Genomic DNA, 27762 nt, shown 5'->3' on the forward strand with positions numbered 1-27762 from the left:
ACCTAATTTTCATTTTCCACTGTCCCTTTGAAAACACCCTTCAAGGGTGTCTGGTTGCAAGGTTGGTTCTTCTCTTATCCCTGAATTAAAACTTGGGTGGTCCCGTTACTTTTTCTGGTCATTTTTAGTTAAGAGATGTTAATAACTAAAATATCCAGTCCTATATAACAGTCAAAAGTTGGCACCTGACTTAGTTTAGGCATTTCTCCCTCCTCCCAGTTTGTGCCTTCTGTAGTAGATTTAGCAAAAGAGTGTGGCCACTTCTCTTTTTTCCTGACTTGTTTCCTTAGATCTTGCCCCTCCTAGTTTCTGATCCCTCCAGGGTTTGAGAGGAGGATGAGCAATACGTCTTACTTTGTTGGTACTAACATGAGCTGCCATCAGTTTCCCTGTACCTCACAGGTATTAAAGACTGATTCCTTCTCTCATGGGCACTTATGTGGGTTTAGGGGGACAAAACTCTACTTCTATGAATTTTTCAACTATAGCTCCTTTGACCAGCTGGCCACTTACCTAACTCCAGAAAGACTTTTTAGCTTTTCCCTGCTGAAGTCTATTCCTCTCTTTGAGTGGTCATCTTGGTCAGGTCCAGTGATGACTTGCTGCTGGCTTCTCTTGTCTTTTTTTTTTTTGTAATATTAGCCAGGTTAATGGTGGGGTTTTGCCATGTTGCCCAGACTGGTCTTGAACTCCTGGGCTTAAGCGATCCTTCTGCTTTGGTCTCCCAAAGTGCTAGGATTACAGGCGTGAGCTACTACGCCTGACTCAAATTTAATTTCTTGTACCCCAAAAAGAGGCAGAAAGAAAGACGGACTGGATACCCTCATTTATAGAACCAGAACCCCATACTGGTACAATATGAAAGTTTCTGAAAAAGGTCCAACAGGTATTTGATATCCATAAAGCACAAAAGACCTAATTATAGTTGTTTTTTTGGTTTTTTTTTTTCTCCAACTGGGCTTAAGCCCCTTTCTCCTTTGCTTTCTGAGCAAAAGTACTACTGGCCTCCAGCAGCTGAAAAAGCCCTTAAGAAACTGAAGCATTACTTGTCTTTGGCTCTAGTCCTGGCTCACTCTAACCCATAAAAACCTTTAAAGACAGAGACCAATCTGTCTAGCATTCCTATCGGTCCCAGGAAGATTCTCTGTCACTCATGTGTGCCTGCTTTTCAAGAAAAGGAACCCAATTAAAGACAGGTAACTTCATGTGGCAAAAGATATTCTTGGCCATTATCACTACCTTTTTTGTCTTATATTCAATAACTAAAGTAGTATGGTGATTTCAACTTCTGAGTTATTTATAAACCTAGAAACCAGAATTGTCCTACTAGCAAGTAACTTGTCTCTTAGAAGCTGAAATTGCTGACCATGCCACTTGTATTCCAAGTGATTCTGTGTTCCCTGAAAGGCTACAAAGACAGGCTTGAACCTCACCTTTCTCATCTGTTAATAATAACAAAACCACTTGTGTGGTCAGAGCAGCCACATCAACCCTGATAGGCTACAGGAAAACACTTCATTATCAATGCCCTGCTGCACATGCATTCCCATGTACAGCAGCCTCTCATTGGAAAAGAACCCACATTTCAATCATGCCTTGATGCCCTCCCCAACCAATGAGGTATTGCAGGTTGTAAAGGTCCGCCCCAACCCACTACTACCATCAGCCCTGCTGATGGCCCAAGATTCACCATGTGTAATGCAATAAAGACATCATTATCTGTGTTGCCTGTGCTAGATCAAAAGACCAGCTTGGGAGACTGACACTCTTCTATCTCTACAGCTAAGCCTGTGTATCCTGGCAATTATACTAATGGCTTTATCAATGACCTTTCCCAAATTAGTACGTTAACCCCATTCTTATCACAGTGGCCTTCCTCCTGAATAGAGCTCATGATGCCCTACTTATCTGCCTGTCTCAAGCTCTAAACTTCATTCCTCCAAACGTGTTTTCCAAAATGGAGTCTTGCTCTATCACCTAGGCTGGAGTGCAGTGGCACGATCTCGGCTGACCACAACCTCTGCCTCCTGGGTTTAAGCAATTCTCCTGCCTCAGCCTCCGGAGTAGTTGGGATTACAAGCGCGTGCCACCACGCCCAGCTAATTTTTGTATTTTTAGTAGAGATGGGGTTTCACCATGTTGGCCAGGCTGGTCTCAAGCTCCTGACCTCGTGATCCCCCCGCCTCGGCCTCCCAAAGTGCTGGGATTACAGGCGTGAGCCACCGTGCCTGGCCCTAGAGGGAACTCTTAAAGCAGTGGCTCTCAACCTTTGTTGCAAAATGGAGGGTTTTAAGAAAGTACTGATGTCTGGGCTCCACTCGCAGAGATTCTGATTTAATTGGCATAGGGAAAAGCCAGGGCATTAGGATTTTTTTAAGCTCCCAAGGTGATTCTAATGTGTGCGCATGGTAGAGTACCTGTCTTTTTTTTTTTTTTTTTTTTTTTTTTTGAGACGGAGTCTCGCTCTGTCGCCCAGGCTAGAGTGCAGTGGCGTGATCTCGGTTCACTGCAAGCTCTGCCTCCCGGGTTCACGCCATTCTCCTGCCTCAGCCTCTGGAGTAGCTGGGTCTACAGGTGCCCACCACCACGCCCGGCTAATTTTTTGTATTTTTTTTTTTTTAGTAGAGACGGGGTTTCACCGTATTTGCCAGGATGGTCTCGATCTCCTGACCTTGTGATCCGACCACCTCAGCCTCCCAAAGTGCTGAGATTACAGGCGTGAGCTACCGAGCCCGGCCCGGTAGAGTACCTGTCTTAAAGCTCCCTAAATACAGACGGACCTACGATGCATAGAGCATCCACAATTCAACTGGTAGGTGGCATGTACTTTACACTAAGTTCTATGCTACCTCATTTTGTCATTACAATAATCCTATGGCACAGGCACTATTATCCTTATTTTATAAATAGAGAAACTGAGATTCAGACAGGACACACAGAGTGATTGGCAGACCCTAAAGTCAAAGCCCAGGTCTGATTCCCAATTGTACACACTTTATATGACATCATATCGAGATGTCATGCCTCTCAGAGCTGGATGATCCCACTCCCTAAAACAAGACACCCAGGCTTCAACCCTGAAATCCTATTCCATTGCCTCCATGGATTTTTCCTGCAGCATTTTCCTATGCACTTCACACATACAGCGCAGCTGCCAGGATATACTTTAGGCTGCCAAAATGAAATGAAGTCACTTTCTTGGTAAGTGATTACCATGCCTGGCTCTTTACTGAAGTACTTCCATTCTATATATTCACACTGGGATCCTTCTCCATCACTGCTAGCTTCAATCCTGTGGCTTTCCATATTTAGTTTTTCTTACAGATGAAGTGATACTCTTTACCTATCAGCCATTCCTTTGTTGGAGTAAAATTACGTATTCCATCAGCATTCTTCTGCCTTGTACTCCAGATAGTATACAAAGAATCAAATTATAGTAGCTAAGTGGCATAGAATTGCTGCCGATATCAAGATGGACTCTAATATCTAGTGAACTGGGAGGCTAGAGGCTAGAAGTATGTACTTCTGTAAGGTGTCAGTGACACATCTGAGTAATGTGGTAGCTAAATGCCACCATTTCATTCCATGAAATCCACATTTCATTCTGGCTAAAGGGTAAAGCTGGTGAGAGGTGGGAGGGGCCAGGAGGCTCCATCGGAAGGAGGCAGACACTTCAGGTGTTGGGTGGTACCTTTAAGATGTTGCGGGGCCAAATCCAATGCCGGTGCAGGTGTCCCATATATCCTGAGAGACAAAAAGAGGTCAGATTGGTCAGATCCCTCGAGACAGTTCCCAAATTCCTGACTTCTGTTACCGCGACTGTTCTTCCCAATTCCACCTCGGCCTGTGTTCAGGACTGTGGCTTTTAGAATCTTCCTCATTCCATTCCATTAGGGGCGTCCCGATTTCCACCTTATATACACCATGTACTAAATGCATGCCATTTCTGCCTGTTTACAAACATGCATAAGTTCACACTCTTTTAAGAAAAATGTCCTCTACTGTCAACTTCTTTCTAGTCTGGCCTCCCAGGTAGGCTACAGAGCTACTGCCTTCATTTATCTCTCAAATCTTCCCATCTTCTCCTTCCCACTGTTATTACCTTAGCTCACACTCACATCCTCTTGGTCACCAGCCAAAAAATAAATAAAACTCCTTTGTCCCTTCAGATTTCTGTCTTATTCTACAACCTCATTAATCGGCTCTCCCGCTCCCACTCCTTTACTACTTCAGTCGCTGAAACCTCCCCTCACAGAGTTCACGGCCAATATAAAAACGGAAAGAAGGGATGACCATACGAGCTTGTGGACTTTTGCCTACAAAGTCTCATAGAATGTGGTGTTGTGTACGTGAATCCATCAGATCAACGCGACGGACACTCCCCAAGGGCCAAATCGGACCGCCTCTCACTAGGAGGAAAGTTTTGAAACTTTTGCGCGCTAAAAATGATGAGCCAGACGCATGCGCAAACGTTCACTCCCGAGGTGGCGCTTCTCCTCAGGCAGATCTCGCGTGGTTTGGTGATGGCCGGCTAGTATGAAGGTTTTCCGTGGCGTTGAGATCCCACCCGCCCTTTTTTTTTTTTTTTTTTTTTTTTTTTTTGCTGCCCCAGTGGATTAGGATTAGCGCTGCAGTCAAATGAAAAAGGTCAAGACAAAAAATTAGGCTAATATAACTAGCCGACAGGCTAGCGGCATTTCTCTGGGGCCGAGGAATTTCACGAAGAAGATCTCTGCGAGGCCCAGAAGGCCGCACAACTACTTCGTCAGAAACAAAATTTTTTAAAAAAGTAAAAATAGAGGAAGTCAGCTAGTTTATCACCTTGGAACCAGCGTTTTGTTTGGCTTTTCCGCTTTTCACTCTACGAAAAAGCCCATTGGCGGCTACCCAGGTTACCGTCCTGTTGCCATTGCGCCTGCGCGGCGGTTTGTTTACCAGTCCAGGCGAAGCGCTGTGTCGCGGTTCTCGCCACCCCGAGCGCCTTGGTTTGCTCCCTTGACGTGTAATTCGTAATGAAAGTCATGTTTTCATTTGGGAACACGGATCGGAGGTTTAAAACTGGACAGTTTAAGTGTCAACGTGAGACCAAAGAAAATAATGGTAGGGAAAACACTGGACACTCAGAAATCGGTGCCGCGTCAGAGCTGTCACGGAAGATGTTTCTAATGAACCTGAGGAAAACAATAGCACCACCCTAACCAGAACTAAAAAGTGGCAAGCAGCCACAGTTAATGAAACTCATAGGTGGCATTTAGTTACTTATTTAGAATGTAGGCCTAGTTATGGTAAAAATGCAAATAAGACCAAACCTAAGGTCATCTTGCTCGAGCAAACCTCAAGCAAAACCTACATGATTTAAGACTGACTCTTGAAGCGAAGTAAAAAAAAAAAAAAAAAAAGCAGCCATGCAAAATTTGAAACTTAGAGACGACTCTAGAAGCATTAACCCAAGAAAGCACAAGCCAACAAACAAATTTTTGAAATGGTTTGAAGAGCTCTTCAAAGTCAGTTTCAGGTGGCTTAGAAAAGGATGTTGCTTATAAAATGAGATCTGATGGAAACTTGTTTTACAGATATGACTGGATTCGTTTGAAAACAAAAAAAAAAGGCAGGCAAAGTGACTTTTTAAAAAGTATTTTTATGGAAGGATTTCTAATGATACATTTTAATGTGCTCAAAAAACAACCTTAAATAACTGGTAGATTCAGCCAAACCTGGATCATTATTATCTTAGAGTTGGATAAGAGCATAAATGTTAACAATTTGGCAATTTTATTGGACTCTGTTATGTTTTTGAATGGTGAATTTGAAGACTTCAACTTGTAACAAGAAATTTTCTAAAAGTGGGATTTTCAAGAGATACGAAATTAAGCAGAGAATATGTATGGACATGTGAACAGATGGAACCAAATTTTGAAAGCTTTGCCTGTGTCCAGCATCGGTCACAGAAAATCCTTTTATCTCAAGAAACTAGCCTCTGGATTTTCTCATGTTCAATATGATAAAACTCAGTAAATCCAGCAGCTTGAATACCTTTTAACACGAATTTGTACCAAAATGGGAAGTAACTTTAAAATTCCGCTCCATTATCTAGAGGTACTCTGACTTGGTTAAGGTAAGGTGAAAATCGGTTTTCCAAACCAGTATTGAACTGGCATTTTCATCATGAAGAAAAAAAAAATGCAGATAAAGTGAATGGGTATCTTGTTCACTTTAATGATTAAGACTAACTCAGAAAGCTGGCTTACTTTGTCAAGGCAAACAAGCAGTATTAAACTGAATACCCTCATTGCACATAATGAGAAGGCTTGAATGAAAATTAAGTATGGGAGTGGAAGAGCTGATAAAGAACAGTGACTTCTTTGAGACTCCTAGTTCATTTACATGTGATGAAAATTATAGTGTAAGAATAGTAAGTTGTCAAATAAAACATTTTTCTTCACTGAAAAAAAATCTTTGGTGAGTAATAGAAACTGACTGATGGATTGGTAATTTAGTCTGCCCTGTGACTCAGAAAATATACTTACCAAAATTTCCACTGTCAGTAGCTGAAAAAGTTAATCATGGCATTTCTTTAGCCAGTATTCTGGGCATACTCCCCTGTGATTACTCTGATACTGTAAAGTAATGAAAAAACTGATGCCATTTGTATCCACATATTTATGTGAATCTGAGTTCTCGAATTATTGTGACCCCAGGACAAATGAAAGAAATTGCCAAATAATGAATCTGATATGCATCCCCAATTACTCAAACTTGGTTAAAGCAACACAATTTAACCTTATTAACTGAATGATAGGACATTTTTTTCATGATCGATAACTTAAAGCATTTTTTTTTTCTTAAGACGGTCTTGCTCTGTCACCCAGTCTAGAGTGCCATGGCTTGATCTCGGCTCACTGTGACCTCCACCTCCCGGGTTCAAGCAATTCTCTTGCCTCAGCCTCCCGAGTAGCTGGGATTACAGGTGCGTGCCACCACGCCCGGCTAATTTTTTTTATTTTTAGTACAGATGGGGTTTCACCATGTTGGCCAGGCTAGTCTCAAATTCCTGACCTCGTGATCCGCCAGCTTTGGCCTACCAAAGTGCTGGGATTACAGGCATGAGCCACTGTGCCCAGCCCATTTTATATAGCATTCTACAGTCACTCCTAACTAATATATAGGGAACAGTTTGGGAGATAGGGAATAGGGAAGATGAAAAATTTGGTTTATCACAGTCAGTATGAGCATTGAAATTAGCTTAATCTCCAGGGAAAAGAAAGAATGAACTTGGCCAGGCACAGTGGCTCATGCCTGTAATCTCAGCACTTTGGGAGGCTGCAGTGGGTGGATCATGAGGTCAGGAGTTCGAGACCAGCCTGGCCAACATGGTGAAACCCTGTCTCTACTAAAAATACAAAAAATTAGCCGGGCGTGGTGGTGCACACCTGTAATCCCAGCTACTCGGGAGGCTGAGGTAGGAGAATCACTTGAACCCGGGAAGTGGAGGTTGCAGTGAGCTGAGATCGTGCCACAGCACTCCAGCCTGGGCAACAGAGCAAGACTCCGTCTCAAGAAAAAAAAATTGAAAACATACATATTAGGGCCAAATTGCAGGGTTTGTGCATGAATCCCTAATGATAAGCCAAATAAATTTGGCTTACTTTTAGCTCTGCACTCAGGTCTTAAGTATTGGGGGTAATTCAGTACTCTTGTCATACCTAAAGAAAGGATGTTTCTGCTGGCACAGGCCCATGCCTATAGTCCCAGCTACCCAGGAGGCTAAGGCAGGAATATCCCTTGAGCCCAAGAGTTCAAGTCCAGCCTGGACAATATAGCAAGATCCCATCACTAAAACAGTGTTTCAATCAGAGGGAAGAGAATCTTCAGCACGAGAGGGGAAAAGGGAGAAAGAAGGGCAAATTTGGTTTGTGACTGGTCAAATAATGCCCACTGAGGACAGGAAGCAGATGCACTCTACTTCCTGCTAGGGAACTCTGCCCTTGCCTCCATCTACTGGCATGTTTGCATGGCTGACTTCATTCCATTTACATCTCTGATAAGGAGAGATACGTTTATGGTCTGTTATCTTCAATGTATTAAAGAGTCTATTATCATAGTCACAAGATAGCTGCCGCAGTTCCAAACATCATGTTCTCATATGAAATGTTTCAAATAGAAAAGAGAGTATGAGCCAAAAAAAACTTGCTTTCTTTTTTTTTTTTGTAAAGATGGGGTCTCCTCATGTTGCTCCTGCTGGTCTTGAACACCTGGCCTCAAGCGATCCTCCCACATCGGCTTTCCAAAGTGCTGAGATTACAGGTATGAGCCACTGCATCTGGCCAAAAGCTTTCTCCTTGAGGCCTCTCCTTTTTTCTCTCTCTCTCTCTTTCTTTCTCTCTCTCTCTGTCCCTTTATTTTTTATTTTTTATTTTTTTTGAGACAGAGTCTCACTCTGTTGCCCAGGTTGGAGTGCAATGGCATGATTATGGCTCAATGCAGCCTTGACTTCTTGGGCCCAAGTGATTCTTCCACCTCAGCCTCCCAAGAAGCTGGAACCACAGGCATGCGCCACCACACCTGGCTATTTGTTGTTGTTGTTGTTGTTTTGTTAGACTCTCTCATAAGGGCAAAAAATGTTTCCCATATGATGTTGCAGACTTCCCTTTATTTCTTACTGCCCAGAACTATGTCATATGACTACCTTTAGCTTCAAGGGAGGCTTAGGGAAGTATGTACAGAGAAAACAAGCATGTTTTTTTAATGGTGCACTAAAAATAACAGGACTTGTGGGAAATATAGGGTTAGAAGCAGGTCACTCAAAACCTTTGCAACTTTGTTAGTTGAGGGCTATAAAAATTACTATGCTAATAAAAAATACACAATTAAATTCCCTCTGACACTTGTACTCAATATCACAGTCATCCTTTAGGGCCATGCTGTCCAATACAGTAGTAACTAGCCATCTGTGTTTATTGAACACTTAGATGTGATAGTCCAAATTGAGATGGGCTGTTAAGTATAAAATATACACATAAGATTTTAAGAATTTAGTATAAAAAATAATGTAAAAATCTCAAATTTTATATTGATTACATGTTGAAATGTCACTTCAACATTTCTTTTTACTTTTACTTTTTAAAAATGTGGCTCCCAGAAAACCTAAATTGTCGAATGTTTCTGTTGGACAGTGCTGCTTTAGTTTCTTGAATCCTGGGGCACATGATTCTTCCTTGGATGTATATGCCCTTGAGGGTATTAATTCCAATTAAGAGCAGTTTCATCAAAATTAAAAATCCGATCGAGGATTTTGTCTTTTTTATCAATCAGTTTTCCCCCAATGGGGTAAAATGGTTTTGCACCTTCATTTACACTTTGCAGTTTACCACAGAACTTAATGTTGTAAAAAACTCTTGAAGCCACCAAACAAGCCTCTGTTTGCACCAAAGGAAGGCATTCTTACAGAATTTTCTGCTTTTTTTCTTAACATCTTTGTATGTTGCTAAGGTTTTCTCTTTAATTGTGAGAAGCTTGTCCCTGCTTGCCCCAAAATGTTAGTGTGCTGGGAAAAATAATGAATGAAGCAATGTAATTTCTGAATTATATTAACATTATCTCCCCATTTGTTGCTTGCCCATTAGCTAATAATGACTATATCTGGCATATAAAGCTTTTATTGTGGGAGATAGGACTGCCAGTAGACAAAAGGGAGAGAAAATCCTAATCCTATAATTTCAAAGAGTTGGTACCCAATTATGGGATATTTTGGACAGTGTCCTTTCTATTCACCAAGTCAACATTTAGTTAATCGCCCCATTTGATTTACTCAATTACCCCTTTCTCCCAGCTAAAATCCATTGAGTTCTAAAGAACCATTTCAAAGGCCAGGCCAGGTGGCTCATGCCTGTAATTCCAGCACTGTGGGAGGCCAAGGCAGGAGGATTGCTTGACTCCAGGAGTTTGAGAGCAGCCTGAGCAACATGGCGAAATCCTGGCTCTACAAAATACGAAAACTTTAGCTGGGTGTGGTGGTGCGTGCCTGTCGTCCTAGCTGCTTGGGAGCCTGAGGTGGCAGAATTGCTTGAGCCTGAAGAGGTCATGGCATAATCATGGCACTGCACTCCAGCCTGATGACAGAGTGAGACCGTGTCTCAAAAAAAAAAAAAAAAAAGAATGGACAAAGGCTGTCTCTTCAGTAAATCTTTTCCTGATCTCTCCTATAAGCATTTTGCTTGCATCATCTTTTTATAGAACACATATTTGGCCTTATGTTTATGTTATTGTCTGATTTTTATATGTAGAATAATATTTTTAATTTGCATATGTAGAATAAAGCTCCTCCCACTGAAGACAGTGATTGTATTTTATTCACTTTTCAAAATTCCTCTGATGACTAGCCTTATGGTTTGTACAAATTAGGCACAACTAAATATTTGTTGAATTTAATTGTGCTGTATCCTAAAATAATAGAATACTAATAGAATAGAATAGAATAGAATAAATAATATAATATTTCTAAAATATTAATAGAATCTTATTCTATTAGGAATAGAATAACAGACTAGATAGAGTATTTCTAAAATTCTAAATACACGTTGGTATTTGACTCACATCTCTAGTGCTTTAAAAAAGTGCAACAGAATACTCTATAAAATAGTGTTACAAAGTCAGGCTAAACATGTTAGAGTATGAACTGATGGGTTTTTAAAAAAATTAGTTTCAGTAATTATGATTAAATCCATGGTAAATATAGACCTGTGATAAATCTAGATCCTTACGGTGATGACTCATTTTAAAAGACCCTGGTTTTCTGGATCTCCATTCTCCTTTTACTCAGTGCCTTCTCGTTTTATTTCTCTATTTTAAACCATGTTTTCATTATTTCTCTGCTTTGATAATCACTCAAAACAAACCAGTAAGGGATGTTCAACTTAAATCTAAAACATCATAGTCACATTTAAAGTCCTGAGAACGCAGCATTCCTGTTAAATAATGGTCATAATGAACTTATTAATCCTGGCCCTCTAATTACACTATTCTACACCCCAGTGATAAAGGTGTTAAAAAATGATGATTTAATTTTGTTCTGGTCTTTTCACTTGGATGTACCGTATACTGACATGAATCTCATCATGACTGATAAACTGAACTTGGATAGAAGAGCTGTTAGGATGACTTAGGTGCAAAAGAGAATCTACCGTTTAGGCAATCAGTATACAGTTTCCTTAAATTTTCTATAATTTATTTCCTTTTTTTTTGTATGATGTTCCTATGCTTTTCCCACAGAGCTAGGAGCCCCACAAAAATAGAGACTTTGTCTTATTTGTTTCTGGTGCTTGTTTGTCTCTGTAACTCTAGCACTCAGCACAATGCCTGACACATTGTAGGTAATAAAGGATACATATTGAGTGAATGAAGTACACCTGGGGTCAAGTATCACATGTTCCAAATGAGCTTGGCTGAGGTTAGATTACACTTATATTGGATGTGGAAAGGATCTATTACCTAATTTCAACTTGCCTCTATGTCTGTGGCATTGGTGGTTGGGTAAGGTCTATTGACTGTGAGGTACAGTCTCACTTTTTACCACAAGTAATATATGGAGTATGCGTGAGTGCGTGTTCGTGTGTGTAACGGGAATCTTAGCCATAGGACATGAAAAGCCAAACTATGGGACCTTGAAAGGTTCGCAGGTAAATGGTAATCAAAGATTCCCAAGGTCTGTGAATTCTAGACATCTTTGCCATAGAAGCCTATGGCCCCTCGCTCTAGCACATAGTGATTCTGCTGGTCCCTACATGTCTTCTCAATGCACCTGTCTGTTTTCTTCTTACTGTACTTCCTAGTTCTTACTGTACTTCCTAGTTCTAGTTCTTGGCTTAGCTAATAACCATTTTCTTTCTTTTGGGTAGAGCAGTCTGTACCAGGCCCCATCATAAACCATAGTGCTGAGTTAGGAGCCCATGCCAGTGGCTTGGAGGTGGAGTACTTTTCTCTTGGAAGGGGCTATAGACTGTATAAGTTGCATGACTGCCATGTCTAGGATTCCTAATACCGTGCACTGGGAGCCATCTCTGGGATCTTCATTAGAACCATGTGTACTTGCCAATCATATCTACTGGGTGCTAATTACCTACTTTGCGGTTATTTTGTTTAGAGCATTAGATTAGCTTCATTGGAGGATACAAAAAAAATTAAAGACTAAATAGATTTATATCTGAAGTCAAAGTGAGTAAGTCATAGAGACAGTGTATGTGTTGGTGTGTATGTGGCGGGGGAAGCACTTTCTGAAAGAGCTATGTGTAGTGGAAAAGGATCAAGTTTAGGTTGTTATCTTGACTTTGCAACCAATAGTGTGTGACTATAGAGAAGTCACCTTTGATCTTTTGTTCTACTTCACTTGTTAAGGGTTGTAATACTTAACTTGACTGTATAGACAACTGTTAAAACACTATCATAAGGCCAGGCGCTGTGGCTCACACCTGTAATCCCAGCACTTTGGGAGGCTGAGATGGGCGGATCACTTGTGGTCAGGAGTTTGAGGCCAGCCTGGCCAACATTGTGAAACCCTGCCTCTACTAAAAATACAAAAGCTAGCTGGGTGTGGTAGTACAGGTCTGTAATCCCAGCTACTCAGGAGGCTGAGGCAGTAGAATCGCTTGAACCCAAGAGGCAGAGGTTACAGTGAGCCGAGATCGTGCCACTGCACTCCAGCCTGGGCAACAGAGCGAGACTCTGTCTCAGAAAAATAAAAACAAAAAATACTATCATAAAATAATTGTTAAATTCAGATTATTGTGTGAGTAGTGTATGAAAATGATATAAAAATGTTGAATAGGTAGAATCTATGCAAATTTAGAGTTCAGTTAAATTTGGTGGGGATTAAAACTCTTGTGTATGCATTTAGAAAAGCAGATTATAAATACAGTTGTGGTTTGGAATAGTTGCAGGATTAGGGCTGACAGTTCTGGCCTTGTGCTGCCCTCCTGTGCTGTTTAAACAGCACAGCAGGTCAATTACATTCCTGCTTCATGAATGTTCCGAATTGGGGGAGGGTAGTCTATCTCATTACTAACCCTCTTCTGTCCTCCTGTGGCCACAGAGCGCCTAACTATTTTGGATGTTTCTGTTTCTTCAGTAAAGGAAGGGAAGGAAAACTACTTGGAAACATTCTAGGTCAAACAATCTAATCCTGAGTTATGGAAAAAGGCAACTAACTGCAAATTGCATTTGACATTGGAGATATAATTGATACACCAATATAGAAGATCCTGAGCAGATTATCGAGGTTAGGAGAAAAACACCATCATTACAGCATTGGGAAAGGCTTTTTGTCAAGAATAAATAGAAATGCATCTTTTTTTTTTTTTTTTTTTGAGACGGAGTCTTGCTCTCTAACCCAGGCTGGAGTGCAGTGGTGCGATCTTGGCCCATGCCTGTAATCCCAGCTACTCGGGAGGTTGAGGCAGGAGAATCACTTGAACTTGGGAGGCGGAGGTTACAGTGAGCTGAGATCGTGCTATTGCACTCCAGCCTGGTCAACAAGAGCGAAACTCCATCTCAAAGAAAAAAAACATTGCTGAGAATTTATAATAAAGCCATACACTGTTTATCTGGTTAATAAGATAGTCTATTATGGTGGGAACAGAAGATGCTGTTCTACAGTGATTTTCTAAGCAGAACATTTGCCAGTTGAAATGAGAGACTCACAAGCAAAGCTAATTATTTGCTAATTCTCTTAGCATATCCTGCAAAAATGGTTACTTTTAAAGATAAGGTCATTTGTCAGCATGGCAATTTTTTTTTTTTTTGAGACAGGATCTTACTCTGTTGCCCAGGCTGAAAAGTGCAGTGGCATGTTTACAGCTCACTGCAGCCTTGAACTCCTGGGTTCAAGAGATCCTCTCACCTCAGCCTCCCCAGTAGCTGGGACTACAGGCACACACCACCACATACCCAGCTAATTTTTGTGTTTTTTGTAGACACAGGGTTTCACTATGTTGCCCAGGCTGGTCTTGAACTCCTGGGCTCAAGTGATTCTTCAGCCTCCACCCCCCAAATTGCTGGGATTAGAAACATGAGCCACCAAGCCTGGCCAGTATGATAATTTTTTGATGACAGTTAAGAAAAGATATTGAAGGAAACAGTGTAAAACCAGGCAATGAAAGAGTGGAGAAAGGCAGTCAATATATGGCACCATTTTAATATGCTTGCTTCCCCGTCAGCCAGCCCTCACCCCTGGCCACAGCCTGGCCTGTTGCCAGACTGGTTTCCTGATCAGAACCCATCTACCCTCTGCTTAGACTAGGAGTGTGTGTGCATAATTTATTCATGTGGGTATACAGCATGCATAACATGACTTTCTCTTTTTAACTCACACCAGTCAGGCTTTCACATCTTTACCAAGACTCCTCTTATCAAGTCATCAGTGAACTTGATGGCCAAATGCAATGGTCAGTTTTCAGTGCTTATCTTACTTGACCTATCAGTGGCATTGGAATCATTTGATCATGCTTTCCTCCTTGGAACACTCTCTTTACTTGATCCCTGGGTCACCTCTCTCTTGGCTCTCCTCCACTCTACTAAGGGCTTTTTCCCTATCTCCTTTATCTAGATACTTCTCATCTTGATTTCTAAAAGTTGTAGTACCCTAAGGCTAACTGCCTAGCTCTTTTCTATGTCTAAACCCACTCCCTTAGTGTTCTTATCTAGTCTCATAGCTTTAATATCATCTGAATGCCAAACATTTCCAAATGTGTATCTCCAGCACAGACCCTTCTGCCCTGAATTCCAAACTCACATATCCATCTGCTTACTCGACATCTCCATTTGGATGTCTATGGACATCTCGGACTTAACATGACCCAAACAAAATCTGTTCATCTCTCAATCAACCCTATCTCAGCAACTGGTCATACCTTTCTTCAGTTGCTTGGAGTCATCATGAACTCTTTCTCACACACACAGACCATTTCCAAATCTTCAGCAAATCCCATTGGCTGTATCTTCAAAAAACACACTATCAACTCTCTACCCTTCTTTTCATGTACACTGCTACCACCCCGGTCTGAGGCCCATGACCTCTTATCTGGATTAGTGTATAGTCTACTATAATACATGGTCTCCCTACTTCTCTCTTGCCTCTTTGAAATACTTCTTACTCAGCAAAGTGACAAAAGTTACCCGAAGTCAGGTAAAAAAAACTCTATGCTCAAGGATGACGCACTTCAATTGGCATAAAATCCAGCCTTTACCATGGCTTATAAAGTTTACATGATTGGGGTCTCTACTTCCTTCTTCTCTGACTTCATCTCCTACTCCCCAGCCCCCACTCACCATGTTTCCAGCTTACTAGTTCCCTTATTGTCCCTCAACTATCCCAGGCACATTCCTACCTCAGAGCCTCTGGATTTGCTATTTCCTGTGCCTGCAACACAAAATTACATGGTCCATGATCTCATTCCATTCAGGATTCTACTCAAATATCACTTTATTGAAAAGTCCTTCCTTGTTCATACAGCATCTGCCTTCATTACCCTCTGTACTCTTAATTAGTTGATTTGTCGTGTTAGCACTTACAGCGACATGACATATTATGCTTATTTATTTGTTCATTGTCTGTCTTCCACACTTGAGTGTAAGTTCTGTTTCATGACAGCAGGGACTTTGGCTATCTTTGTTCTCTGCTGTGTCCTCAGAGAGTCTGGCATCTGGTGAGGGCTCATTAAAAATTTAATGAATGAAGAAATGAACAAATATTAATGTGGATAATTATTCAGAGAGTTGGTCAAGAACAGCAAGTGGGTAGGTTCCAGTTTTGTTTTACATGGAAGTTTGTATAAACTGAAGACTAAGATCAGAATCAGGGAAAATGTTCTCCTTTATGTCTTCTCAATGTAAAAAATAGAATGTAGTTGAATGTGGTGGATTGGTAATAAATATGTTTATTGTTCCAAATTCCATATTTTATTTATTTATTTTTTTAGGGACAGGGTCTCGCTCTGTCGCCCAGGCTGGAGTGCAGTGGTGCCATCATAGCTCACTGCGGGGTCAAACTCCTGGCCTCAAGCGATCCTCCCACCTTGGCCTCTCAAAGTGCTGGCATTACAGGCATGAGTCACTGCGCCGAGCCCAAATTCTGTATTTTAGTCGTAGAAGTTGTCCACTTATGTTTTAACCATGGAAATTAAATTATGTGTGTGATCATGAATCCAAATTTTGCTATTTATTTCCTATTCTTTTTTTTTTTTTTTTTTTGAGATATGGCCTAGCTCTGTCGCCCAGGCTGGAGTGCAGTGGCGTGATCACAGCTCACTACAGCCTCAACCTCCCTGGCTCAAGCGATACTCCCACCTCAGCCTCCTGAGTAGCTGAGACTCCAAGCATGTGCCACCATGCCCAGCTAATTTTTAAATTTTTTGTAGAGATGGGGTCTCGCTGTTTGCCCAGGCTGGTCTCAAACTTCTGGGCTCAAACCATCCTCCCACCTCGGCCTATTTCCTATCCTTATGGTCCTGGCAATGCTGGTAAACTTGCATTAGTTCATTACATTTTACTTGGAAATGAAAATTTTCATCTAAGTAAAATGCCTGATGCATTTTTTTCTTTAAATTCTGACCCCACTAGATTAGTTTTAAACCCTTCTTGAATCTAATTTTTTCAAAGATGCCATTTTTCCAGGCATTTGAATACCATTTTCCCCAGAGCCTTTGTTTTGTGAATAGTGCATTCTAAGTAAATTAAACCAATGAAGCCTTAGTGATATAATTGCAAACCTATCAAGTCACTGCATTTTCTACAATGGATTCTGGACTCAGCTTAAGTAGGACTAATAAGTACACTAGTCCTAGTGCCTTCTCTGCTCTCTTTTGTGGCTTTGGAACACTCAGTTCTCTATTTCAGAGCTTCATCTGCAAGAGTGGATAATAGCATTTGCCTCACAGTTGTGGTCTTATGAGGATCAAATGTGATGACACCAGGGAACCTGCTTTAAAGTATTTAAAGTGGCTGGGCACGGTGGCTCACGCCTGTAATCCCAGCACTTTGGGAAGCCAAGGCTGGTGGATCACGAGGTTAGGAGTTCAAGACCAGCCTGGCCAAGATGGTGAAACCCCATCTCTACTAAGAATACAAAAATTAGCTGGGCGTGGTGGCACACACCTGTAATCCCAGCTACTTGGGAGACTGAGGCAGAGAACTGCTTGAACCCAGGAGAGGGAGAAGTTGCAGTGAGCCGAGATCACGCCACTGCACTCCAGACTGGGTGACAGAGCAAGACTCCGTCTAAAAAAAAAAAAAAATTAAAGTGTTGTGTTAATTAGGGATGACTTGGGTTCAACCAACAGAAACTCATAACAAGCTAGCTTGGAGCAAAGGGGGGGAAATTACTTTATAAACACAGTGCTATAGAACGTAAATGTAGAGAGTAGTACCTCATGAACTAATAGAATATAAATGTAGGGAGTAGCACCTCATGAGCTAATAGAACGTAAATATAGGGAGTAGTACCTCATGAGCTTCAGGATCCGGAAACTGAAGAGTCTTTGGTTGCTCAGGGCTGTCTGTCTTCCTAAAACTATGTGGTCTCTCTTCTCTGCCCCCTTTGCACATTTTTTTCTTTCTTCTGACACTCTGCAGACAGACATTATCTGCATCTTCATCACACATGGGCTGAAGATAGTGTCCTTTTGTTTTTGAGACAGGGTCTCACTCTGTTGCCCAAGCTGGAGTGCAGTGGCATGAACAGGGCTCACTGCAGCTTCGATCTCCTGGGCTCAAGGGATCCTCCGCCTCTACCTGTCGTGTAGCTGGGATCACAGGCACATGCCACCACACCTGGTTAACTTTTTAAATTTTTTGTAGAGACGGATCTTACTTTGTTGCCCAGGCTGGTCTTGAACTCTAGGATCAAGCAGTCCTCCCACCTCAACCTGCCAAAGTGTTGGGATTATGGGCATGAGCCACCATACCCCACTGAAGACAGTGTTCTTAAAAGGGTACTTTCAATCTCAAGTCTACATTACCTCATTAGTCTCTGTTACAATTTACTAATTGAAGTTTCTCAGACTTGATTCCAAATTTTCAGGAGAAAAAATTTGGCTAGCCCAGTTTAGGTCAAATAACCACCTCCTCTCCCCTTGTCTGATCAACTTCGGTAAGGGAATGGGAACAGGGTTTCATAATCTGCTGTCCCCCCAGCAGAGGTTATGGGAACAGAGTCTGAGAAGGGAGTACAGGACAACAGAGAAACAATGAGTGTTGCACACCTCAAGTGTGATGTGAAAGAATTAAGAATACCACATGCAGCCAGGTGCGGTGGCTCACACCTGTAATCCCAGCAACTGGGGAGGCCGAGGTGGGTGGATCACCTGAGGTCAGGAGTTCGAGACCAGCCTGGCTAACATGGTGAAACCTCGTTTCTACTAAAAATACAAAAAATTAGCTGGGCCTGGTGGTGCGCACCTCTAATCCCAGCTACTTGGGAGGCTGAGGCAGGAGAATCGTTTGAACCTGGGAGGTGGAGGTTGCAGTGAGCCAAGATCGTGCCATTACACTCCAGCTTGGGCAACAAGAGTGGAACTCCATCTCCGAAAAAAAAAAAAAATACCACATGCATCCTTATTCCTGTACCCGTGTAATTGTTAATCTACTCAGGATCCAACCTGGCCATATGATTAATGGCACATTTGTAAATATGGATAGGTGTCAGAGAGCCCCACCAATCATAACATCCCTTCACATTTTGTGTCAGATGCTTGTCTCCAGTATTGTCTCTTTTGCCCTCTTTTTATTTTCGTTACAGGCAGAGTCTCCCTCTGTTGCCCAGGCTGGAGTGCAGTGGTACACTATAACATTGAACTCCTGGGCTCAAATGGTCCTTCTGTCTCAGCCCCCCAAGTAGCTGGGACTACAAGTGCACAACACTGTGCCCAGCTGTTTTTTAAAAAATTTTTTTGTAGAGACAGGGTCTTGCTATGTAGACCACGCTGGTCTTGAATTCCTGGCCTCAAGTAATCCTCCTGACTCAACCTACCAAAGTGAGGGGATTACAAACATGAGCCACTGTGCCTGGCCTTCTGTAGCCCTCTTAAGGGACATACCTTTTCATTCTTTCTTTTCCCTGGGGATTAAGTTAATTTCAATGCTCATACTGACCATTGAGTGATAAACCAAATTCTTCACCTTCCCTATTCCCTATCTCCCAAACTGTTCCGTATGCATTAGTTAGGAGTGACTGTAAAATGCTATAAAAAATGGGCCAGTGTGGTAGCTCATGCCTATAATCCCAGCACTTTGGGAGGCTGAGGCAGGCAGATCAGAATATTGAGACCATCCTGGCCAACATGGTGAAACCTCATCTCTACTGAAAATACAAACATTAGCTGGGTGTGGTGGCACGTGCCTGCAATACCAGCTACTCGGGAGGCTGAGGCAGGAGAATTACTTGAACCTGGGAGGTGGAGGTTGCAGTGAGCTGAGATCATGCCATTGCACTCCAGCCTGGCGACAGAATGAGACTCCATCAAAAAAAAAAAGACCCCAAAATGAAAACTTATTTCTTCTCCCAAATCAGGTCAGGGACCCAAGTTGAAGGTGGCTCTGTCATCTTCAACATGTGGCTTCCAAGGTTGCTCTAGTATTCACCTTTCCAGCCCATGAGAAAGGGGAAAGAGAGTGGCGGATTCTGAGGGGGTCACATGACAGGTTCTATGCACTAGGCCTGGAAGACATATACCACCTTTGCTTACATTCTATTGGAAAATACTTCATCATAAAGCCACACCTAATTGCAAAGGAGACAGGGGAATTTCATGTTGCTGGGCAGTTGTATGCTCAGTTATAATTCTGCTACTGGGAAAGAAGGCAACGATGGATTTTGATGGACTGGATCCATCAGTCGCTTGAGAGACTGAGGCAGGAGGATAACTTGAGCCCAAGAGTTCAAGGTTATAGTCTCTCCTACATTCTCCTTTTCTGTTACCTCTCTTAGTTAATGGCATTATTCTCTCAAATACCCAAGCTTGAGTCCTTAAATTCGTCCTCCCTTTCTCCATCTCTCTCAATCCTCTTATATGTTCCAGCTACCTAAGTAACCACCCTGCATTTGTTCCTTGCTTTCCATTTCCTCTATAGCATGACTTAAATCCATTGTATCTGTTGATTGAATAACTCATCATCCTCCAAAATTACCTCCGTGTCAGTCTCTCCAGGCTCATCACACCCATCCTTTACTCTGCCGTCAGACACTACTTCCAAACACAAAGATCTGCTTGTCCAAGACAGCCTGGGCCCATTAACAGGCACCTCCCCACTCACAGTCAAGGCTGGAAGCACCATATAAAAAGCATCTGCAGCTATACCTTTGCGGCTCAGGAGATTATGGCAGACTGCCTCCTGCTTTCTCTGCCAAGCCCTGTCCTCCTGGGCTCAGGGTTCTCTGTCTCACACTTGAACTCTGCCCATCTCCCCACATCCCACTGGATGAACACCACAGTGGGACTGTCTGCCCAGCTTTTCATTTAGCCCTGTCCCTAGACACTGTCTGTGATATCACCCTCAGCCCCATCTTCGGCAGATCACCCCATCTCACAAATCCAAACTCCAGAGCTCCAACCCAGGCCCAGGGCCCAGGCTTGCTTTTGTTCAGGAGACAAGTTTGGACACTGATCATTCTCTTCACTAAAAGCTCCATCAGTTTGCAGTACTTACTGAGCAACAGATTTTTTAGCATGCCATCCATGGCCAACCACTGTCTGATCCCATCCCCACTTATCACCCCTACCAATTCATCCTTATAATCATCTTGACATTTTCTTATTCTTCAAGATCTGACTCATATATCACTTCTTCCATGAGGCCTTCCTCTTTCTCCTTGCTTTGTACTTCACAGCATCATGTTTTTCTATGTATTGCTTTCTACCTCTAGTTTATTTATTTGAGACAATGTCTTGCTCTATCACCCAGGCTGGAGTGCAATGGCATGATCATAGCTCACTGCAGCCTCGACCTGGGCTCAAGTGATCCTCCCACCTCTGCTTTCTGAGTTGCTGGGGCTACAGGTGCAGGCCACCACGCCTGGTTCCAACCTCTAGTTTTTGTGCACATGGTATATACTCCCCACAGGCAAGGACTGTGACAAATATTTCTTCACTTCCCACATTGCTGAGAATAATGCCTTGGACAATACCTTACACATGGTATTGATCACTGCTTAAAACCTCCTAATGCCCCAATGGCTTTCCATATCACCAGGCCAATAATAAAAGCCCTACCTATGCCTACCTGGTCCTATCTGATCTGATGCTCTTTTTTTTTTTTTTTTTTTTTTTTTTTTTTTTTTTTTAAGACAGAGTCTCACTCTGTCTCTCCCGGGCTGGAGTGCAGTGGCACGATCTCGGCTCACTATAACCTCCGCCTCCCAGGTTCAAGCAATTCTCCTGCCTCAGCCTTCCGACTAGCTGGGATCACACGCGTGTGCCACCATGTCCAGCTAATTTTTGTATTATTAGTAGAGACAGGGTTTCACCATGTTGGCCAGGCTGGTCTTGAACTCCTGACCTCAAGTGATCCACCCACCTTGGCCTTCCAAAGTGCTAGGATTATAGGCGTGAGCACCGTGCCCAGCCCTGATGCTCCTGTTACCACTCCCCGCTTGCTCCGCCCTATCCACCATGGGCCCCCCTGCTGTTCCTTGAACACATTAGGCAAGATCCCACCTCAGAGACACTTCATTTGCTCTTTCCCCAGATAGCTGTATGGCTGCTCTCTCATGTCTTCAGGGCTTCTCTCAAAGGCCACCTTTTTTGTGTGTGTGAGATGGAGTCTCACTCTGTCGTCCAGGCTGGTGTGCAGTGGCAAGATCTTGGCTCACTGCAACCTCCGCCTCCTGTGTTCAAGTCATTATCCTGCCTCAGCCTCCTGAGTAGCTGGGATTACAGGCCTGCACTACCATGCCCAGCTAATGTTTGTGTTTGTAGTAGAGATGAGTTTCATCATGTTGGCCAGGCTGGTCTTGAACTCCTGACATCAAGTGATCCACCTGCCTCTGCCTCCCAAAGTGCTGGGATTACAGGTGTGAGCCACCGCGCCTGGCCTCAAAGGCCACTTTCTCCATGAGGCCTTCCCTGACCACTTATTCACATTGTGATCCTCGAAACACTCCCTTTTCCCTCTCCGCTTATTGTTTCTCCATAGCATTTTTCACCTCCTTACATAGTATGTACTTCTTTCATGTGCTGTGTTCATTTTCTGTCTCCTCTCCCCTTTTTGGAATGTCAGAATCATTCTAGTTTAAATCTGTTTGTTTACTTCTGTGTTCCCAGAGCCTAAGGATAATGTCTGGCATAGAGGAGGCACTCAATAAATACTTGTTGAAAGAAAGAAGGAATAAGCAAATTAATAGAAGGTGCTCCGTAAATATTTGTGAAATTGAATTAAAAGTGTCAGAAGGAGATGACTGTGAAATTCCCAAAGTCTAAAAATATGTGAGCTTAGAAGAACGGTGGAGTTGAGTGCTGCCTCATTATAAACATCCTCGAGGAAGGACTGAAACTGTGTGCTTGCGGTGGGAGGGGCAGCTGGGCAAGGAACCGTGAACCTTCGCAGAAACATTTGGGGCTGCAGAATTCTTGGGTGAGAGCGCTGCATCTGGGAGCTGGCGATGCTGGCGGCTTGCTCATTCACCCCATCTGAACACTTGTCTATGACACAGGTGTTTTCTCTTAAGTTATTTTGGTCTTTGCCTCTCTCCTCAGGTTGTGAAGATTACAGAAATCTGGGATGGCTTATGGGACGCTTCTCAGCCCTAAGTAGGAAAACAGCAGTGAAAATGGCAACCAAAACATCACGCAGGACTGGGGGTTTTGGGGAAACAGCTCACTTTAGAGCAGTGCAGTGTAGAGCTTTCCTTCTTCTACCAGGTTCCACCTTTAACACTGTTTATCTGAAAATTTTCCCCCTGGCTTACTCGCTTGCAGCTGCCCACTTTGCAGGAGGATGGCGCTCTGATCTCTACGCTCCCTGTTCCTTCAGGGACTCCATAGTATTTTTTTTCACGCTTCGTCGCTACTACAGCAGACGCCTGCGTTCTCATTATTTGCTGTACAGATCTCCGGTGCCTTGACTGTAAACAAAACACTTTAGATCATTGTGAGGTCGATGTAAGCACAGCCTTTCTGCTGGCAGCCAGACTTCTTAAGGTGGCGTGACTGTGACTTGCTTACTTTTCGAGATCAACAACAACAAAGCGACAAAATGGTGCTCCTACATATTAGTTGAAAGATTCAGCATGTGAAGGGGATCGAAGTGTTTATTTTCCACTTCCATATAAGACATGAATTCCATGAGTAAAATCAAACTTCTGTGGCAAGGTGAACTACTCTAGAATGTCTCCATTTACATACATGTGGTAGTTTGGGTGTTTATGCATATGGATAGATGCACATATATAGAGTTCCTGTGTTGTCTAGCAATTGTTTTAAATTTGGACAATTATCTAATTTCTAGGGTAAGGTATAAATTATGGTAGGGAGGCCTACCCTAATTTTCCTGTCCCTTTTCCCCCAGTCTGCAGTCCAATAAATTGACAGCCTTAAAAGTAGAAAAACTAAAGAGGATGAGACCTCTTGCTTGATCCTAGGTGAATTCTTTTCTGTCAGTTAGGTAGGAAGTCCTGACTTGAAAACTAGTTCTGGGCACTGCCCCCTTTACTGTTCTCTGGGTATCAACCCCTGTCCTTCAATTTTAGTTGAACTAGTGGATGGTGATACCACAGGCTCAAGACAGCTGCATTTAAATATCAGTGACCACAGGCCACATCAAGGAAACATCTGCAGGCAACCCAGGGCCTGGGAAGGAGCCATTTTCAGTCACTTGTAAGACAGCAGGACCTGCAGACTACAGCACAATCATACTCAGACAAAACCCTGAACCAGTGAGAACCATTAGGAAGGAAAGGAACAGAAAATGAACCAACCTGAGTGTTAGGAGACCTGCATCTAGTCCTGACTCCGGTACCAACTGAATGCATGTCCCTGGACAGGAAACCTCTCTGAGTCTCAATTTCCTCCGTGGTAAAAAGGAGAGGGTTAAACCACAGGGTCCCGAGGGTCCCTTCCAGCTGTCACATTCTAGAGCGTATGAGATGAGATAGGCACACAAAGTGGACAAGATGTGGCTAAGAAAACAAGCTACACATCAAGCTCATCTGTAGCATAGGTGCTTAAGAAAACTTTGCTGCTGTGTAATATTAGAACGGAAGGTTGGTTTCCAGTAAAATGCATTAACTTTGGCTCAAACCAAGATGATGGGTACTGGGCATGGGGGTGGGGAGGCAGTTGAAGATCCACTGAGCTTTGTCTCAGGGCAGCCCTGCTCATCGTCCTACTTTACCTTCCACCACAGTGCCCAAGCCCACACTGAGAGAGAAATTTCCAGCTGCAAAAGGGAGAAGAGAAACGCTGGAATACTAGTATCGGACGTTAGGACATGGTTGTGGTGTTTTAAAAATCATTTCATCATCTGGAGTTTGACCCCGAGGGGAGTATTTTCACCCTTCAGCCCTCTGAAAGCATTCACTAGCATCTGAATATTGTTCTGAGTTTGTTGGAGCAGTGAAATCTGGTGAGAGAGAAGGGTGGAGGAAGGAAGGAGCTGTTGTATTTGGCGGCTGGACTCAGGTAGAGGAAACTGCTACAATCCCGGGAAAGAACAGAAAAGTAGAAAGGGACGAGTTCCCACACGCAGCCAATGTCCATGGCCTTAACTGTGCTTGGGAAGGAAGATCCTGGGCCAGGGGTGTACCCTCGTTTTTCAAAACTAAACGTGTCTGAGACAGCTACAAAGTTTATTAAGGGACTTGAGAGACTAGAGTTTTTTTTTTTTTAATCTTGAGTTCCTTTCTTATTTTCATTGAGGGAGAGCTTGAGTTCATGATAAGTGCCGCGTCTACTCCTGGCTAATTTCTAAAAGAAAGACGTTCGCCTTGGCTTCTTCCCTAGGCCCCCAGCCTCCCCAGGGACGGCAGAAACTTCTGGGTTAAGGCTGAGCGAACCATTGCCCACTGCCTCCACCAGCCCCCAGCAAAGGCACGCCGGCGGGGGCGCGCCCAGCTCCCCCAGCAAACGCTCCGCGGCCTCCCCCGCAGACCACGAGGTGGGGGCCACTGGGGAGGGCCGAGCTGGGGGCAGCTCGCCACCCCGGCTCCCAGCGAGCTGCCGGCGACCTTCGCGGTCCTCTGGTCCAGGTCCCGGCTTCCCGGGCGAGGAGCGGGAGGGAGGTCGGGGCTTAGGCGCCGCTGCGAACCCGCCAGCGCAGCGCCGGGCCCCGAACCCCAGGCTCCGCCCCAGGTTCCCGGCCGTTTGGCTAGTTTGTTTGTCTTAATTTTAATTTCTCCGAGGCCAGCCAGAGCAGGTTTGTTGGCAGCAGTACCCCTCCAGCAGTCACGCGACCAGCCAATCTCCCGGCGGCGCTCGGGGAGGCGGCGCGCTCGGGAACGAGGGGAGGTGGCGGAACCGCGCCGGGGCCACCTTAAGGCCGCGCTCGCCAGCCTCGGCGGGGCGGCTCCCGCCGCCGCAACCAATGGATCTCCTCCTCTGTTTAAATAGACTCGCCGTGTCAATCATTTTCTTCTTCGTCAGCCTCCCTTCCACCGCCATATTGGGCCACTAAAAAAAGGGGGCTCGTCTTTTCGGGGTGTTTTTCTCCCCCTCCCCTGTCCCCGCTTGCTCACGGCTCTGCGACTCCGACGCCGGCAAGGTTTGGAGAGCGGCTGGGTTCGCGGGACCCGCGGGCTTGCACCCGCCCAGACTCGGACGGGCTTTGCCACCCTCTCCGCTTGCCTGGTCCCCTCCCCTCTCCGCCCTCCCGCTCGCCAGTCCATTTGATCAGCGGAGACTCGGCGGCCGGGCCGGGGCTTCCCCGCAGCCCCTGCGCGCTCCTAGAGCTCGGGCCGTGGCTCGTCGGGGTCTGTGTCTTTTGGCTCCGAGGGCAGTCGCTGGGCTTCCGAGAGGGGTTCGGGCTGCGTAGGGGCGCTTTGTTTTGTTCGGTTTTGTTTTGTTTTTTTGAGAGTGCGAGAGAGGCGGTCGTGCAGACCCGGGAGAAAGATGTCAAACGTGCGAGTGTCTAACGGGAGCCCTAGCCTGGAGCGGATGGACGCCAGGCAGGCGGAGCACCCCAAGCCCTCGGCCTGCAGGAACCTCTTCGGCCCGGTGGACCACGAAGAGTTAACCCGGGACTTGGAGAAGCACTGCAGAGACATGGAAGAGGCGAGCCAGCGCAAGTGGAATTTCGATTTTCAGAATCACAAACCCCTAGAGGGCAAGTACGAGTGGCAAGAGGTGGAGAAGGGCAGCTTGCCCGAGTTCTACTACAGACCCCCGCGGCCCCCCAAAGGTGCCTGCAAGGTGCCGGCGCAGGAGAGCCAGGATGTCAGCGGGAGCCGCCCGGCGGCGCCTTTAATTGGGGCTCCGGCTAACTCTGAGGACACGCATTTGGTGGACCCAAAGACTGATCCGTCGGACAGCCAGACGGGGTTAGCGGAGCAATGCGCAGGAATAAGGAAGCGACCTGCAACCGACGGTAATGACCCTTTCCCAACCATAGAATGTGTTTGGGGCCCCGCTTTGCCTGCTGGAGGGTGTTAACCTTAGCTTGCTTTTCGGCGTATTCTGATTTAGCTTTGGGAGAGCGAACTTTATTGGTCTTAGGTGTTCAGTGCTACCTGGCCCACTGCTTGTCTGTTTGTGACTTTTAAGTCAGAAACTGGAGATGGTAAGATCCGATAATTTCCCTAACTTACTACATCGCGGTCCCTCTCACTAGCAACTCCTAGGTATGTGACAAAGTTGGGATGTTTATCAACGGTCCGCCTCCTGGCTAGGGAGAGAGCTCTGGGGCGGAGAATGCACTTTCTGTTTTTTGAAAACAACCTCATTTTGTGCCCTTAAAAGCCACTGGGGATGACGGATCCAGGATTGTGGGTGGAGGTAGTGGGTTTTTCATCCCCTGACTATGGGGCCAACTTCTGCCAGCCATTGTTTTTTCTAATAAAGATTGTGTGTTCTTTTTAAAAATTTCCCCTGCGCTTAGATTCTTCTACTCAAAACAAAAGAGCCAACAGAACAGAAGAAAATGTTTCAGACGGTTCCCCAAATGCCGGTTCTGTGGAGCAGACGCCCAAGAAGCCTGGCCTCAGAAGACGTCAAACGTAAACAGCTCGGTGGGTTGATCACTAAAGGAGCACGCACTGGAACCCGGGGCCTTCACACCTCACGATACCTGATCTTACTGGTTGCTGGCAAATTAAAAGCTTTTGGGATTTTGTTTTGTTTATACTTCGTGAGGTCAAAAAAGTAGCAATGGGGAAGGCTGGGGATACGGTAATTCCTCAGAGTTTCTATGCCCAGAGATACTTTCTTTTCAAACAGTAGACCAGAGCAGCTACTTGTAACCCAGGCCCCATCGGGTAGGAAGGTCGTTTCCCTGTGAGTCCCACTAAAACGTGTTGGGAGCAATAGGTTCTTTGCCCATCCGAACAAGAACTAGGGTACTCCCTCAGTCCGAATTAATGAGAATTAATTTCCTAGAGGTTCAGCTTGAGTCGGTAACAGATTTTGAGCCATACATGGAAAAATGGCAAATACATGATTAAGTTTCAATTTTGAGGGGGAATGTTTGGTAGAAATTGCTCATCTTTGGTTATGCAAGGGATTAGAGATGTGAATAGGATGGTATGTTGTGTTCTTTGACATTTTAATAAACTGTCACTTTCCCTGTTGTCTC

The 27762-nt window shown here is 44.2% G+C and overlaps 2 protein-coding genes and 1 long non-coding RNA gene across 4 annotated transcripts in view; 2 read left to right on the top strand and 1 right to left on the bottom strand.

Moving 5' to 3' along the window:
• The window catches only part of GPR19 (G protein-coupled receptor 19), a 37043-nt gene extending 32112 nt beyond the window's left edge, over positions 1–4931 (bottom strand). Inside the window, exons 1-2 of one of the 2 annotated variants that reach the window (XM_055358699.2) lie at positions 4822–4931; positions 3692–3744 (exon numbers count right to left, since the gene is read on the bottom strand). The gene's annotated coding sequence lies outside the window, so the exon portion shown is untranslated. Of the gene's footprint in view, positions 1–3691; positions 3745–4102; positions 4549–4821 lie in introns of those variants that run through there. The other variant, XM_055358700.2, reaches the window with a different exon arrangement.
• Positions 4592–23350, top strand: LOC134756608 (uncharacterized). Its single transcript, XR_010129482.1, has 3 exons — positions 4592–6115; positions 8214–8304; positions 22737–23350. It is a non-coding gene; the product is annotated as an uncharacterized lncRNA (long non-coding RNA).
• A 2069-nt stretch (positions 23351–25419) lies between these two features.
• On the top strand, positions 25420–27199 carry CDKN1B (cyclin dependent kinase inhibitor 1B). Its single transcript, XM_004052751.5, has 2 exons — positions 25420–26559; positions 27070–27199. Exons 1-2 carry the CDS (start codon positions 26085–26087, stop codon positions 27189–27191), a joined length of 597 nt encoding a protein of 198 aa, XP_004052799.1. The 5' UTR covers positions 25420–26084; the 3' UTR covers positions 27192–27199.
• Positions 27200–27762: the final 563 nt, after the last annotated feature.

This window comes from Gorilla gorilla, chromosome 10 (genome assembly GCF_029281585.2).
Source record: "Gorilla gorilla gorilla isolate KB3781 chromosome 10, NHGRI_mGorGor1-v2.1_pri, whole genome shotgun sequence".
NCBI classification, from domain to species: domain Eukaryota; kingdom Metazoa; phylum Chordata; class Mammalia; order Primates; family Hominidae; genus Gorilla; species Gorilla gorilla.